This window comes from Thunnus thynnus, chromosome 1 (genome assembly GCF_963924715.1).
Source record: "Thunnus thynnus chromosome 1, fThuThy2.1, whole genome shotgun sequence".
NCBI classification, from domain to species: Eukaryota; Metazoa; Chordata; class Actinopteri; order Scombriformes; family Scombridae; genus Thunnus; species Thunnus thynnus.
In genome coordinates, this window is record NC_089517.1 from 19,318,990 (window position 1) to 19,335,928 (window position 16,939).

A 16,939-nucleotide genomic window follows, 5' to 3' on the forward strand; every position below is an offset into this window, starting at 1 on the left:
CTGTCTGTGTGGTCCTTCCCTATTAGCTTCAAAGCACTGTAGAGTTTTATATGTCTAATTATAACTCTTGCTTCAATACTCAGTACTTGAATCTCAGCATATTACATCCCTTATCTGAATCCATCTCTCCTTTAGTGTAGTTATAACAAAGGCAAAGTCTTTTGACTGATCAGTAACATTTCTTCCACTTTACCAAATCTGCTGCCTTTTCACCTGGCTGTATTTACAAGAAAATGAATGTAGTAATGCTTGATAAACCAGACAGTGCCATACTGAAAGAAATTAATTGAATAAATACCTGCCTTCCTAGTTAAGTCATCAAAGACTACAAGCTCCCCAGTCAACTTCTAACATATGTGTCTTCAGTCAGAACTTTTTTTGTCTTACTGCAATACATAAAGCACCTTTTTAGCCTACTAGTTAGTTAAGGCCTTCTTGCCATGCTAAAAATAAAGACAAAATACTACGCAGGTGGTACAGCTTTCTCTTTCCGGCCCTCCCTCTCTCTGAATAACCTCTCAGGTGCTGTTAGGGAGGCTGGCTCTCTACACTTAATATCAATGTATTCTCACTGTCCTACAAGTGCCCATAAACTTATTTTGGTGGGATTAAACAAAGTTTATAGTGCAGGCAAATGTTAGTGCACCTTGCGTTTAGTAAATTCAGGCCAGCTGTTTTCTTTATCTTGACTTGAAGTTAATGTTTGTGTGATATGCCTAGATGATGGCACACAGTGTTTAGTTGTTGTAGTAGTTCTCCTGGGTCATTTATAATGGCTGAAACTCTTTCTTTGATATTAGAGCTAACCCTGTTAGACTAACTAACTAATTAACTGTCTTTTTCCTACTCTTAAGGAGTTTTCTTTTAAGATTTGAGCTAAGTTGGACAGTAGTCAAGCCCATTGTAATAGTGTACGTGATATTGGGATATAGACCTACAAATAAATTTGTATTTGTATCTTTTGTAATCAGGTAAGTGTGATTTTTTTCATGTTAATCTCTCATAATATCATCAAACCATATTCCAAAGTAGCTAGCTAGAATTATCAGCACTTTTTTCTCAAACAGTTTCAATTCGTCTTTGATATTTTTTGTGTAAAACATCTTCTCAAAACATGGATGATGATTTTTGGCTTTTTTTTTTTTTTTTGACAATACCTGCAATTATGTGACTCTGTTTTAGCCTACATAATGTATAATAATAATAATAATAATAATAATAATAATAATAATAATAATAATAATCACAATCATAATAATACATTTAATTTGTATGGCATTAATAACATAGAACACACAACATAAAGAAAATAATAAAAATAATAATAATAATATGGGTTAAGATGAAAATGCCTTCCTGAATAGAAACATTTTTAGGTTTTTCCCTATTTGGATTCCATATTTTTCACAGACGTTAAGAAAAGAAATGTAACTTATAATGTGGTTATTAAGTTTGTTTGCCGATTGTAATATAGCTGTTGTTTAAATCTTGTTTTTTTTCCTTTGTGCTTGTGTATGTTCTTACATTTTTGAATGAGTGAGCAAAAAAAAAAAAAAAAAAAAAAAAAAAAAAATCGTCGACGCAACATATCGCGAGACCTGCTGGAGTCAACTCTCGATTCCCTTTTTTGGGAAAAAGTCAAAACCGTTCAACCAGCTGCTGAAAACAGATCGACCACCTTTAAACTAATTTTCACTTTGAATTCACTTTTCAGACAAAGTTTATGTAGTTTAGCAGCGGCTGTAATTTGTAGCTTTGTGTGCGTCAGTGCGTCAAGCCAGTAACGGTCGTCACGTCGGACGTCAGCTGGGTGAGTGTTTTGAACCGACGAGCTGTTGGGATTACACTACAGCGGAAACCGTAGCCAACTTGGTAGCTATTTTTTATATTTTAGCCACACCTGCATAGCATGTGAAAGTCTTTATGTCAGTTCTATTTCGGGACAGCTCCACTAGCCACACCACAGTCTCGAAATATTATGTTAGTGGTGTTGTAACCTACCTAACGCTAGCAACGGTAGCTAATGTTAGCTAGGTCGGTATGCTAACACAGCAAATCGTAGGTTGGTTCAGTCTGACAGAAGCGTTGACGAGATTGTGTACTGAAATGTTTAATATTCATTCAGCTGTTTAACGACATCAGCGATCATCCGCCTTCGTTTATGTTCAAGTCGACGGCACACTAAGCTAGTTTGTGAACTGAGAACAGCTAGCCCGTGGTGTGCTAGGGAGCTGATCAGTGGACCGAGCTGACTTGTTGATTTCGCCATTAACCAGATTATGAACGGTGAAAGATCCAGACCGGACTCCCCCCTGTACGGGTGATGGCAGCGCGTCTGCAGTCATATGACAGTAACTCCAGTGACACCGAAAACTGGGAACGAAACGCAACAAGCCGACCTCGCAAACTCTGCAAGCATTCGAGGTGAGCCAGCTGAGGATCTGTCAGACCTCCTGGGAAAATTTCAGAGCAGTAATTTAGTGTGTCACCTGTGAGAAGGACAGGACTTAGCCGGATTTAAGATTAGTTACTCATGTGTTACTAGAAATGTGAACTGTTAGTGTGGAATTAAAAGTACAATTAATTAGGTTTCAAACGTATCAGAATATAGACATATCTGATAAAACCGTAGTATGAAGTCAGCAAGGCTTGTGCAGGGGTAGGTATCAGAAAGTAACTTCAGAAAGTACCATCATGATTGATTGTCCAAAGGAAAGGCTGGGCAACATGACAATACATACAGTGAGATGATATATATTTGTCGATGGTCAAAGATTTTGCTAAACAGTTTGTACCAAGATAACTATCTAAATGGTTGTATTAAGCCTTTGGTGGTAATGTTTTGAGCTGCAACAATTAATCAATTAGTTGCCAACTATTAAATTAATTGCTAACTATGTTGATAATTCATTCAGAGCAATTTTTTAAAGAAAAAATGTCCAAATTATCTGGTTTAAGCTTCTCAAATGTGAATAGTTTCTGGTTTCTTTGGTCTTCTATGACAGTAAACTGAGTATTTTGAGTTGTGGACTGTTGATGGGGACAAATGAAGACATTTGAAGACCTTGGGCTTTGGGAAAGAGGGATCGACATAATCGATTAATTGAGGAAATAGTCAACAGATTAATGGATGATAATTGTTAGTTGCAGTCCTGTATCTCAGTGGTTGTATTAACCCTCTGTGGTTAATGTTGCAAATCAATTAACAGAAATATCTATGATAATATTTAATGATCAGGATTGTTGCTATCAATGTTTGTGATAAAGTTCCTTAAATGATCCGGTATATTTGATACACTGTATTAGCCAAAATCAAGCATCTATTTCATTTTTTTTTAATCCATAAATTATTTGTCAACTGTGTCTCTGAAAAATGTGTTATATCATATTATGTCTAGTCATATACCAGTGTTATAATATCTGTATAACTGAAAATTGAAACATTTTCCAAACTGGCCGCAACACAAACTGAGTATTTATTTACTGCATTAGGAAGGTTTGTTACGTAAAACACAGTAATCTAGTCTACAAATAAGAACCAACGTGTATCAAAATGTATCAAGACTTTTTTATACACATATACACGTGACATCTTGTGTCAGTCATAACCAGCTATGATCATAACAAAATATCTCAGGCTAGTTGCTGAGTGCCAAGTTTAATTTTGGTTGTGGGGGGTATTTCTCTCCCCTCCCTTTAACTAATGTGATAATCCCGTACTAATTTACCCTGCAAGGTCCTTTTCCTGTAGTGTTTTGCTGCTGAAGGAACAATATAAAGGCGGGGAGGATCACAGCATAGAGTTAACATAAAGAACTGAGACTGGTGTATTTGGTCACAGGCCAAGGGGAGTTTACCTGTGATGTTTACCTGTAGTCAGTGGGTGGGTTTGTATTGAATACACGTTATTCTCCTGCGTCTGTGCCCATCAATTCTTCAATTTCTCCCTTTTGTGAAATGAATAACTGAAACCAATTTGATCAGTCAGAAATTAATCTTAATAGATTTATGTTTCTAACCTATGTCTTCTGGTGGTTTGGCGATATTTTTGCATTTGTCTACTGATACTTCCTTCTGCAGTTGTACTCACAAGCAGTGTGTTGAAGCTCAGGCGTCTCTCATTTTGTTTTATGTGTCTGATTAGACGTCAAACATGACGTCAAAGATGTGATGGCAACATGACTTGACTACATTTTTAGTGCATGTGGCCTACTCTTATTACAACCTTACAGCATGTGTTAGGTCTGGCTGTTGCATACTTGCTAAAGGCCTTTCACGTAACCTTGTTTGAGTGAATGTATATCATGTAATGTTTGGCATGATTTACCTTTACCTGGGAATAGTTGTGTAAACAAGATGATAAAAATAAGTGTGACAGCCCTGTTAAAGTATAAGGGAAGTCCCATGATCTAGTTGTTTTTTATATTTTGTTAACAGGTGCACAGTAGTAGTGTGCCTGCCAGTCATAGGCCCTGTTTACACCTGGCATTAATATGCGTCTCAGGTGATCAGGTGTGAACGCACCCAAGATACATTGAGGATGTATTGAGATCCAGTCACTCAGACCACATTTGGAGGTGGTCTGGGCCGCATGTGGCCACATTCATTTAGTAGTGTAAACACAATATGTCCTGGGCCACATTGAAGGACTGCCAACTCAACTGACATCCTCTATTTTCCGGCAGACTAGGCGCAGGAACTGCATCGCTGCCTCCCGATCTGAGAGCCCTCCGTCCAAAGCTGTGTTCAACTGGTTTGATAACAAGATAAACAAATGCATTGTTTTGTTTTTCTGCTTCCCATTTTTTTCTGTTTATCCCATTCTCCTAACCCGTTTTCCTCTTCAAATCGGCAATTGGATTAGAAATGAAACCAAAACCAGAAAATAGCTTGATTTTTGTTTTTGCTTGTCTGTCTAGGAGGATGGCTGCTTGACAATTTCATAGTATGATCCTGGACTTTGTGTATGTAACAGCTGACCTTTTGGATGTGTAGAAGAACACAGAAAATTAATTAACATAAGATCCTGACCAATCCTATTGGCGTGTCAGGAGATTTATATAATCAATGAAGTTAGGCTGCTGTACCTCATGCGTAAATGCGCACAGCGTCTCTCAAGGGGAAGACACAGCTGTGGGGAGATTACTGCATACAACTCTGTATTTGTTATATATATATTTATTCAGACGCGGCACTAGACCAAATCAATAGGATGGGCACACAATGCATTGTATATTTGTTTACCCTGTTACCAAACAAGTTCAACACAGCTTTGGACTGAGGGTACACGGACCCCCAGTCCTCCCACCGGTTAAAAACAACAACAAATTTGGTCTTTGCAAACAGAAATGATGTAGGCTACGTGTTTATTTGCATATATTGCGGGGAAGTGAGATCTGATCACAAGTGGTCATTCAAGACGTGTGTGGAGGTGCATGTTAATGCCAGATGTGAACAGACATACTTAGAACTGTCCACTTGTGATTGGATCACCCTAGACTCATGTTAATAGCAGGTGTAAACAGGGCTGTAGTAACTCTACAACAATGAAATAAAAATATCCTGCAACCTTGAGAAAGAGAAAGGAATGCTGAGTATGCTTTTGTCTTGAAAAGCAGCAACCAGGCCCGCGCATCTCGAGTGGAGGCAGAACAGAGGAAGATGAGCCTGCATGGTGCCAGTGGGGGCTGTGACCGCTCACGTGACCGCCGCCGCTCCAGCGATCGCTCCAGGGACTCCTCACATGAGAGAGAAGGCCAACTCACGCCCTGCATTCGCAACGTCACCTCACCCACCCGCCAACACAACAGTGGTGAGCATGCATGGAAAGAATAGAGGGCTTATATGGATGTCATGTTAGAGGTCCACAGCTCTTGGCAGCTACTGCTGAGAACAGCTGACTGTATTTATCAACTTACAGCTCAGACGTGGTTTATATCTCTGCTGGTTTTGGCTGTGAATGGATCAAGTCAGCATTAATCCACCTGTTTTTTTGTTTGGACTAAGTCATCTTATAATTAAATTTTCTGGATACATATTTGGACTCAAACTCTGACTAGGGCTCTTTCCAGTATAATTTTTTTAGATTGGATATTACTAGTAATTGGCCTTTACTTGATGGTCAAAGATGGTACCCAGTCTGGTTCCTGGAGGAAGTTTTGCATAAATACAAAAACCTCCAAATCATGCAACCAAATGAGAAATTCAATAATTAGGTAATTGCTTGTTTTTAATAAGATGTTTTTTGAACACTGCCCTTTGCGAGTCATTGTTCTGCCTGTCTGTGTGTAGACCGTGAACGAGATGGTGGCCCATCATCGAGACCCAGCAGTCCTCGGCCTCAGAGAGTCTCTCCCAGCGGCTCCAGCAGTAGCGGGGTGGTGAGCAGTCGCAACAGCAGTCTGTCCAGTACCGAAGGCACCTTCAAAAGCTTGGGAGTTGGAGAAATGGTTTTTGTCTACGAGAATCCCAAGGAGGGAGGAGCGAGCGCCACTGTTGGCAACCGAAACATTAGAACTTCAGAGAGAGTCACTCTGATCGTTGACAACACACGCTTCGTAGTAGACCCTTCCATCTTCACTGCACAACCCAATACAATGTTGGGCAGGTACAGTACACACTGAACATCAGTCTCTGTCCTTACTCAGTATGGCTACAATAATTTAAAGTGTTTTACTAATTAGTAATGTATAAATTACATATATATACTATATGTGTGTGTTTATGTATGTATGTTTATTTATTTATGTAATGTGTGTGTTTATGTATGTAATGTATGTTAAAATTTTCTTTTTTTATTTTCTGTGATTCAAAGAATAAACCAAAACTGCCTTATTTCAGAATGTTTGGATCAGGAAGAGAGCATAATTTCACACGACCCAATGAGAAGGGGGAGTACGAGGTGGCGGAGGGAATCAGCTCAACGGTTTTCCGAGCAATTCTGGTCAGTGTCACTCGAACTTTCTCTCTTTTAATTAATGCTCGGTATTTTTGTTAAATAAGTTTCTTGGTATTAACTGGCTTATGAAATCAACACATGGGCTACAAAAGTGTTGGTCGTTTTTCCTCCAGACTCACGATGTGCAAATGGTGGCAGGAATTTGTTACATTACAAATGGTTAAATGATAATTCCGGTTTATGACAACCTGGGTCTATTTTTGTAGTTTTGGCCATCTTTTCTGTTAGTTATGATAACCGAGTACTCGCCAAACTTATTTCTGAGACCTAGGAACACGGCAACATTGCTGTAAGAAATTGATTGATTCATCCTGGTCCAATACCACAGTATTTAAACTCTGGACTATTTTAACAGACGGGATGTGTTTTAAACCTGTATGATCATTCCAGCTATTCGTGTTTCCTCACCATGTTGCTAATCTAAAACAAGCAACTACTGTACAATATTACCAATACACAAATGCAGTACATTTCATTTCATTGTATTGCTTGATATTTAGTGCCTGACATAGACATGCACATACAGCTGATCTTATGACGGTTTTAACCTTACATTTAAGATCTGCAACCTAACCGACGCTTCAAATCTTGCATTATGGATGCACTTGTATTTTGAATGTATGTTTTATGTTATGAGATAATAGATTGACACAGTGTTTGAAATGACTGTCTTCTTTATGATTTCTGTCTAATTGACAGGATTACTACAAATCTGGGATAATCCGTTGTCCTGATGGAATCTCCATCCCGGAGTTGCGGGAGGCGTGTGACTATCTATGCATCTCCTTTGACTACAGCACCATCAAATGCAGAGACCTTAGTGAGTATTTCCTCTGGGGTGTTTTAGCTGTTAGTGCGATTAAAGGTGGCGGGGTGAGTCAGAGTGAACAAGAGAGAAGCACCAGGCTGCCATGTCACATTCACCCTCTACAACCTTGCACAACACAAAACATGTCTGGCAGCTAATGAAGCATACAATCACAAATCCTCAAGCACTGCTTATTGTAGGTAGAAATGTTTTCCAAAGTGTTCATTTATGGCCTCTAAGGGGCAGCAGGACCCACTGAAGGTTTTACACAGCACAAAATTAAATCAACTAATAAGCCATTGACAAAATAAAAGAGCAAATGAGGGATACGAAACAGGGATGGGGGTTTTTCAGAAGATGGAGCCCACCAAGTATAACCATGGCTGTTCCTCATGTTTTTGCATCATGTTTTGTCTGTTTTTTGATGCTGTTGATGCTAAACAAATAACAGTGCTAGTATGAACTGGTTCACATCTTCTCAATAATATTGTCAATCTTTTTGTTATCAGGTGCCCTGATGCATGAGCTGTCCAATGATGGAGCTCGGCGACAGTTTGAGTTTTACCTGGAAGAAATGGTTCTGCCTTTGATGGTGGCCAGTGCCCAGAGTGGAGAGAGAGAATGTCACATTGTAGTCCTTACCGATGATGATGTGGTAGACTGGGATGAAGAATATCCGCCACAAATGGGAGAAGAGTACTCACAGAGTGAGTACACACTAATACAGAATATGGAGACAGTCTGGTTTGTGCTTATTCAAAAGATAAATATGTGATAGCGAATGTTGTTTTTGGCTTTTCTCTTTGCAGTCATTTACAGCACAAAACTGTACAGATTTTTCAAGTATATTGAGAACCGAGATGTTGCCAAATCAGTTTTAAAGGAGAGGGGATTAAAGAAAATACGACTGGGTATTGAAGGTAAGTTGAACTTTACAAAGATAAATAATGATGTCTTTAATCTCTTGTCAGCGGAGACGGCCTCTGTTGAAATTTACATTTTTTTCAGACAAAACAGAGTTTGAGATGCCAGCAGCAAAATTTTTGGAGACAGAAAAGAAACAAACACAACCATAATAACTCATAGCAGGTGCATTATGTATGAGCTGCACTGACAGTAGTGCTTATTCTGTCCAGCAAGGCTTTTCATCAGACAACCATCATCCAGAAAGTAAGGTTTGTTGAAAGTGCCCAACTCAAACAAATAAAAGGCATTCGGAAGGAATCATTCTAACTAATAGTATAGTGGATGACCGAGGACAATAATTTCAATAATGGATATAACACAGAAGGCTAAAGGTATGAGGCTTGTTATCAAGCAGAAGGGATTATTTTCATATGGTGCGATTGGTTGTAGCATGTTAGTAAACTGGAGTTAACTAGGGACAAAACATTTGTTTAATGTATCACAATAATTTAATATGGGCATTTTTTACCACCTCATTTGTCTGGTTGAGCCTCCTGTCTGTGTCTGTTACATATGGATAAATGGCAGGGAAAAGTTTTGCAACCATTAATATTTATTGGGTTTTCACCTACAGTGCAGTAAGTGATTTCTGCTCTTCACTCAATAAGAGTCGTCCCTTTATTGAGGTTTTGGTGTATTTTTGGTAAACAAAATGTTTTAACTGTTTAACTAATCATTTATCCTTCGGTAGGTTATCCTACATATAAAGAGAAAGTCAAGAAAAGACCAGGAGGTCGTCCAGAGGTCATTTACAACTACGTCCAGAGGCCCTTCATCCGCATGTCCTGGGAAAAGGAAGAGGGTAAAAGCCGCCATGTGGACTTCCAGTGTGTCAAGTCCAAGTCCATCACTAACCTGGCGGCAGCAGCAGCGGACATCCCCCAGGACCAGCTGGTGGTGATGCACCCTGGCCCCCAAGTGGATGAACTGGACATCCTACCTAACCACCCACCTAGTGGGAATCACTACAGCAACAACTACAGTAACGAGCCTGACGCTGATGCACCTTCACCTGCTGTCTGAGGACACACTGGTCCTCTCTCAATGCCTCTGCCCCTCTCCTATTCCTCCAGTCCCTCTCCCAGCATGCTGCAGCATGGAGCGCCAGGGGCACCATAACCATATTGCCTTGACACCTCCTTTGCAGCCTTAGAGCCTCAAGAAACTGGTTGACTGTAGAAAAAGAAACACGACGGACATACGACTGGTGGAAGGAAGTATTCAGTTATTTTCATTTGTTTTTTACTTGACCAAAGGAATTTATTTTTCTGTTTGGAATAAATTCAGCAAAACACTTATTATTATTATAATTATTATTATTATTATTAACATTATTATTTACAATGTTGTTGTACCTTAATTTGATGGTTTTGGCTGAGCACTCTTGTAGTGTCACTGTTTTCTCACTGGTTTTATTTCACTGATGATGATTTTGATTTTCTTGGGAAGCCTAACTACTAAATGTGCTTTGGAGGGAGAGTACAAGACATACCATGGAGAGAATATGACTTCCTGGTCATGCAAAAAAAAAAAAAAAAAATTCAGTTACCACCACTCAGTGTCATGATCTCCAGGTGAACTCCTCTCAGATGTCTTTGAATCTTGTAACGGGGTATGTAGTCATTGGCTGGATCTGATATGTGATGTTACGCTCCTCCCGCAACCAAGATATTAAGCAGAGCACAGGCTGTTGTGGTCAGAATCTTTTTGTGCAAAGCTTGAAATTGTTGTTTAAGAATAAAAGTTAAAATCATGAAATAAAGACATCAAAATAACGTTTGTATATTGAATTCTTGATTGTAAAGCCTGTTTCAGTCAGACAGACTCGATGAAAGTAATAAGTAAGACCAGAATTCTCCCAAATATGACCCCATGTCCAACACTTAGTGTCCTAAACATATAAAATCTTTAAATATACATTAATACCTGATTTATTATTATTTAAAATTGTAAAAAATTATGCCTCTGGATCCCTGTTTCAGTAAAAACTTGTTTACAGGATTGATCGCTGACAGTAGCAGCGGGAGCAGGTCACTGAAGTCCATATGTGTTAAAATTGACCCCTGAGGGACTGAAGAAGTGAGTCAACAGTGATGAGATTTAACTTTTTGTATTTGTAATGGGCTTGACAGTACAGCAACACAATACAATGCTCAAAATGTCTATTAATGTAGCTTGATATTATTATTATTACTACATAATTATTTAAATACAGAAATGATCATCACTGATTTAAACATTTACAATTTAATTTCCTTCTCTCTGGGGCGTCGTCCTTTGCTGCAGGTGTCCTCTGTCATATTATCTATGATGATAACACGCCGGCAGACATACAGGCTACATAATCTATAACATCAGCTTCTAGTAGATCTCGACCTCCCTCAGTCTGTCCTGTAGACTGAGCCTCTTCTGCAGCCCCCAGCGCTCCAAAAACATCCTCCTCTGATGTTTTAACATCCGGTGCAGTTGAATAGTCTCTTGCTGGCTCGTCTCTTTCCTTCTCCGTCCCTTTTGCCATCAGATTTTCCAGAGTTGCAGAGGCCTCAGATACTCTGTGGCTGTTTGAGATCACAGTGGAGATGTCCATCCTTTCATCAGGTGCAGGTAAACAAATAATAACAATAAATAAGGTTTTAGAGTCATCAATTAAACAAATCTACATCTTCAAATGTTTTATTTCTAACGTTTCGTTCATTATGCTGAATTATTAGGCAATGTAAGGCATGCATTTAGTCTCATGTGATACAAAGTGTATTATCAAGTGCCAAGAGGTGGTGAATGATGACATGTTAATATGATGAAGTGAAACTTACTGTAGTTACATAGAAGCTTCAACTCTGGGGGCGACCCAGTAAACCAGTATGAATTCAAAGTCATTTAACATTGAACGTAAAGAGACTAAAAGTTTCCATAATATGACCCCATGCCCAACATTTTAAAATCTTGAAAATTTACATCAATACTTGATTTATTTATCATTTAAAATCGTAAAAAATGTGTTGGCAGATGGTTGTACCTCTGGATCCTCAACAGTTCTTCTGCAATCATTTGCCCAGTCTTCCCAGTGCTTTTCCTCACACCATCAGCAATTCCAGGCACTGTGTGGAGGTCAGGCTCTCCTGCATCTGCAACAAGTAGAAGCAGTAAAATGTGTTACGTGTTGTTTTGCTTTGATGGTTGAGATTAAACACAGATAGCAAAGGATAGGACTTTGTCACTGTCACCTGGCGTTCGTACAGTGATGCTCTTCTGTGGGGAGGAAGCAGGCTGGTGGTAGCTGTTCTCAGCTCCGTAACCTGCAGGACTTATTTGTAAATAAAGAAGTGAAAGAATGAGAAAAGAGGCACGACCACTCATCATTTCACCGATCAAATATTTTACTCAACAGCTTAACCTACAGCAGTCAGACAGTATCTTTGCAGATATCCTGCATCTATTCAGCCGGCAGCCACTAAAAGCAAAACCTTGATTCCTATTCAGGCCTGTCGGGATGATTGGGACTGATCATGTTATTATTTATTTATTTCAAACAACAAAAACATCTGTAAAAATACATATAAAACATATAACATCATATGAAATAATATTACTCTAATTTAACCCTGTGCAGGAATGGTAATGGAAAAAGAAAACACATTAAACACACTTAAAAATATAACAAGAAAAAGCCAAGAAAGAAAAGATCTAGTAGATTAAGACAGCTGCACTTACGTGACTACAGTATTGGTAGAGACAATGTATTCCACCTCTTTCGTCCATGGATTCAAGAAACTGAACCAGTGGCTTCTAAGTGTGATAAATGAGCCGTCTTTTATTTTCAACTTGTAGCAGTTCGTATTGATCCTCTTTCTCATCTGCAGCACTTAGAGCAGACAGCGACAGAGGAGGACAAGGACATGTAATGGATGTACTGTTCAACAGATAAGATGAACTACATGACTATCTGTATTTCTTTTCACATAAACCAATGCAGTTTCTATTGTACTACAGAGATGACTGCTGCAAAGCACTGTAATTCCACCAGAGCACTTTAAAAATCACAGCGCGTGCACAGTAATCTTTGGTTGTGGAGAGCTGTAGATATTTGTAATACCATCATGTTAATATAACGTTGGGAGATGCTTACCTTGCCAGTGACATTCTGCTAAATGAGCAATATCATCTTCGTGAAAGTATTCATAAAATGAAGTTCCCAGCAGCTCTTGAGGGAGATAAGCCAAAATAGCAGTGGCCCTTAAAAAGAACAAAAAACGTTCCTTCTTTTAATATATTTTGGTGATATTGGAGAGTAAAATTTAAGCACAATAAGCACTATCTGAAACTTGAATGATAAGAAGTATTTCACGTTTCTAATGTGGTGTTCAATGTATATTAAATGTCTCACCTTTGATCTACAAAGACAAACTTCCCGTCAATAGCATGACGTGAAACAAACTCCATCGGCTTGACCTTGACCTCACTCTGCATTGGCTGAAAAACAGCGTGTGGATGCAGCCGACCAACAGCCACCAGACAGCTGGAGTTACATCCGTTACTGTCAAGCTCGTTATTTTCATCCAAATCCACCTCAGCAGGAGACCAGCTTTTTAAGTAGCCAGTGCTGTGAATGGTGCAGAAGCCCTTACGCTCTGCTGTGTAGGAAGGAAAAATGTGATGAGAAGCATCAGAATTTAATTAAACGGCACAACACACTATATTAGTTCAAGGGAAGCTGCAGATTCTGTGTAAGTGATGCTACCATTTGTTTTCACGCAGGTGGAGGAAAAGTCCTCATCATCTGTATTTAATAGGGGTCGGTTGCACTTCATCCTGCAGAAAAATGAGCGCCTCACCCCAGAACAAAGTCTCAAAGAACATGGGTTGATGTCAGTTTTCACAGAAAGACTGCCTGTAACAAAATCATTTAGATAAAGTTAACGACGTAGATAATAATTTGTGTAATTTTATTGAACTTACATGATACAAATAAAGTACATTCCAGTACCAAAATGTAGGCAAAAAGACAAAAGCTGAGGTGATATGGGGGTTGCAGTATTGTGTTTAAAATAGATATAGAAATAATTTACACTGAATATTGTTTTTAATTGTTCGGTAGCTATTAAATATTTTGAGGATAGGATCATTACTGTGTAACAAAACAGAAGTATTTAAGATTATGAAGTGGTGAAATTATATACAGTATTTATACTTAAGACTTCAAAAAGATACAATATTGCCATTTAAACTTTATTGATTGTCTTATTGTATTGGATTAGATTATTTGGAATCTATGTGAAACTTAAATATTCACCACCATTTCTATGTTAGACATGTCTTTGGATGAGCCTGCATGCACGCAGCCATACGAAGCAACCACTGAGGATTACTTTTTGCGTTGATGCATCTCTCTCTTGGTATGGTATCAGCTGAGGACAGTTGCTCCTTGACCTTCGCAATGTCTTTAGGATGCAGGTAATCAAACAGGCTCTGGCCAATCAGGTCATTCTGGAGAGAAAAGGCAGGAGTTGTTATTATACGAGACCACATTATACCAATCAGTTAGAAAATGTACTCTTGTAAAGTCATATGTGATTTACTGAAGTAAAGAACAGAACCAGGTCTTAACTTTGTAACATTACAAAACTTCCAAACAGCACTTACCTGGCTATAATTCAGGATATTGTCCACTGATTCAGAAACAAACAGTATTTTCCCTCGATCACAGTCAACGACAAACAGAAAGCCATCAGCTGCCTGTAAAGAGCAGATGAGGGTCAGACAGAGAACAGATCAAGGACAAGAGGGTTTTCACAGGGAATATTACAGGTTATAAGATCTAAAAAATTACTAAATCTGAAAACCACACAGTCAGAGCTGACCCTAGGTTTATAGTTGCACAAAACTAGACTGTATTCTTGTGTATACACTATAACCTCTAATCAATTTATTTTCAGGTTTCAGTTGCAGTGGCAACAGGGGCAACATAGTGCTGCAGAGGCCATTTTCCTTTGAAATTTCCTTCAGGTCCTTCTCAAAGAGATCACCCTGGATTTCCAAGCCAGCAGGGAAGTAATCCCTTCAGCATTTTCTCGAGTCTCCCACTGGTGTCCTCTCTGGCAGTGTGGCCTGGAGCACTTCCAAAGGAAAGTGTCCTCACAGGCAGCAAAAACACTTTAGCTGGCTCCCCGTGGTGTGAACGCATATTGGATCTATACTGCAGTCTTTCCAAATCTGTGAGGACCTCCTATCTGCAATCTTAAACTTTCAGTTTGTACACAAAGTTCATGGCTAAATATGAGTTGCATAAGAGGCTGAGTGGTAAATTGAGACCTTGCTTTACCTCCACAGTTAGATAAAATGAGCCTTTAACTAGCTGTAATCTCACAATCCTTGTCATTTTTACCCTCCAAAACTGCTAAAATACTATAAAGTTATGCTCTGTGATCCAACGTGAACAAAAAGGTCACCCCCTACACCATGACTTTTAATACAATGATGAAGATTTGACAACATAGTGAGAAGAATAAAATTAGGCCTTTAACTTCTCTATCTGGGACAACTGATCCTCCCTTAACTTAACCGACTAATCCTCCTTCTTCCTGGGAGAAAACCACAACCTCAGGTTCAGACACTCAGGCTTAAAGGTGCTGATTCTTATTCCCTACTGACCTTCAAACCGCTTCAATGCACATCTTGGCCACGGTCCAATGAGGGCTCTAAATTTAACCCTCAAATCACTCTGACCATGAAAGAATACATCACAAATAACAATAATAATGTGGCAGTTGTCGCCCCAACTGACAGCACAGTTCAGCACTGTATTAACTGACTGGAAAAGTTACAGCACAATATCAAACAGTATCTGTGAGGATGTCCCAGTCTCACACGCCCGTTCTAAATGTTCGGACATAGCAGTTATCTGCAGGCAAAAGCAGTACTGAGATAAAATCTAATGCACTTGCGCACCACAAAAGACTAAACAGAACATAATGTTTTGAAAGATCTTTTGTGCAAATAATATGTTTACACGAATCAGCTTGTACCAACGCAACAATAAGTGGGCATTATTTATCAAGAGAGGCAAATCATGGAGAGGTTTCGTGTCCTATAATCTCAACTCAAATAGAAGCGACTCAAATTACGAAGGAGATGTAGGCTGTTGGGGTTTTTTTCAAAACTTAAGAATGCAATCTGCTCTTGTAGTTGGCACTAAAGTGGATGTTTACTTCCATGCATAAATTGATGAATACAGTAAAAGTGTTAAAACTTTGCACTCTCAGCAATACCGTGCATACAGTTTTCATTTTGAAATCCACAATGGTAGACCTACCCTTTGTATTAAGTGTTTTAGCTCCTCATTGGAGAAGAACGCAGGTTTGTGGTTCATTTCTGTGTAAAATTTGGCAGTAGAACCTGTTTTTTAGAGAGAAAATATCAATCAGCTCTTTAAATATGAATCAACTTCGATCAGTGCCTGTAAAAAAAAATGATTTCTCTCACTTTGTAAAGTCTTTATGTGTTGGACCGCCATACGCAAGACTGATAGTTTGTCCAGTTTGCAGGTTTTAGTGTTGCATGTAGGCACTAATGACGCCAACTCATCTATGAAGCTGTTCATCTTATCCCTGCGTCTCTTCTCTGTCTGACTATGAGCCTCCCTGTAACACAAACAATAAAGAGATCATTTCCAATCTTGTTTCCAAACTATCATTGTACATGTGAAAAGAAAAGCAGCTGGGGATACCTGGCATTCTTATCATGGCCTTGCTGGTCACCACACTTCCTGTGCAAAAACATAGAGCATGTTATGGTTGATTTTAAAAGACACTTTTCTGACGCTCAGTTCAGATCCGCAAGAGGGATGGATCTGGGTTCCAATGTCTATGACCAAATGCTATCCTCTTTAATAAATTTGGGCTGATAGCGTCCAATAGTCCATCACTTTATCTTATTTTTCACAAAGAACAAAAACATAGTATGTATAGTACTCTGATATTTAACACATATTTTACCCCACAAAAATGTTTTTTTTTCCTTGCATATATCTACATTTTCCTTTAAGAAAGACTCAACATAGTTAGTACAAAGTTTAGTTTCTATTCAGTTATTCCTATTCAGCTTCAAGTGGAGCTGAAGCCTACATGCACAGGTTGAAAGGCAGAGAAACACACTGGTACTGCAGCCTGTTGCAGGACTAATAAATAGACAAACACATTCACATCTTTCAT

The 16,939-nt window shown here is 38.9% G+C and overlaps 2 protein-coding genes across 8 annotated transcripts; one reads left to right on the forward strand and one right to left on the reverse strand.

Annotated features, from left to right (window-relative positions):
• The first annotated feature begins 1,613 nt into the window (after nt 1-1,613).
• btbd10b (BTB (POZ) domain containing 10b) lies at nt 1,614-10,507 on the forward strand. 7 transcript variants are annotated; one of them, XM_067588727.1, is made up of 9 exons: nt 1,614-1,810; nt 2,277-2,424; nt 5,616-5,812; nt 6,292-6,607; nt 6,841-6,943; nt 7,658-7,778; nt 8,276-8,473; nt 8,576-8,686; nt 9,424-10,507. In XM_067588727.1, exons 2-9 carry the CDS (start codon nt 2,324-2,326, stop codon nt 9,753-9,755), a joined length of 1,479 nt encoding a protein of 492 aa, XP_067444828.1. In that variant the 5' UTR covers nt 1,614-1,810; nt 2,277-2,323; the 3' UTR covers nt 9,756-10,507. The 7 variants fall into 7 exon arrangements, with proteins under 7 accessions (XP_067444828.1, XP_067444851.1, XP_067444870.1 ...); XM_067588723.1 differs by having other exon boundaries at nt 1,801-1,872; XM_067588736.1 differs by having other exon boundaries at nt 1,801-1,872; nt 5,619-5,812.
• A 1,388-nt stretch (nt 10,508-11,895) lies between these two features.
• bmal1b (basic helix-loop-helix ARNT like 1b) lies at nt 11,896-16,335 on the reverse strand. The gene is made up of 9 exons (XM_067599251.1): nt 16,212-16,335; nt 16,042-16,124; nt 14,373-14,465; nt 14,099-14,216; nt 13,471-13,620; nt 13,117-13,363; nt 12,859-12,965; nt 12,444-12,594; nt 11,896-12,036 (listed from the first exon to the last, which is right to left on the reverse strand). Exons 1-9 carry the CDS (start codon nt 16,327-16,329, stop codon nt 11,916-11,918), a joined length of 1,188 nt encoding a protein of 395 aa, XP_067455352.1. The 5' UTR covers nt 16,330-16,335; the 3' UTR covers nt 11,896-11,915.
• Nucleotides 16,336-16,939: the final 604 nt, after the last annotated feature.

Excerpts from the sequence above, each read along its gene's own strand:
- btbd10b (XM_067588727.1), top strand. The coding sequence starts at position 2,324 with ATGGCAGCGCGTCTGCAGTCATATGACAGTAACTCCAGTGACACCGAA. Across the intron at positions 2,425-5,615 it reads AAACTCTGCAAGCATTCGAG|CAGCAACCAGGCCCGCGCAT; the intron begins GTGAGCCAGCTG and ends TGTCTTGAAAAG. Across the intron at positions 8,474-8,575 it reads GGGAGAAGAGTACTCACAGA|TCATTTACAGCACAAAACTG; the intron begins GTGAGTACACAC and ends TTCTCTTTGCAG.
- bmal1b (XM_067599251.1), bottom strand. The coding sequence starts at position 16,329 with ATGAACAGCTTCATAGATGAGTTGGCGTCATTAGTGCCTACATGCAAC. Across the intron at positions 14,466-16,041 it reads TAAAACACTTAATACAAAGG|GCAGCTGATGGCTTTCTGTT; the intron begins GTAGGTCTACCA and ends TGCTCTTTACAG. Across the intron at positions 12,037-12,443 it reads TCTACCAATACTGTAGTCAC|TCCTGCAGGTTACGGAGCTG; the intron begins GTAAGTGCAGCT and ends TTTACAAATAAG.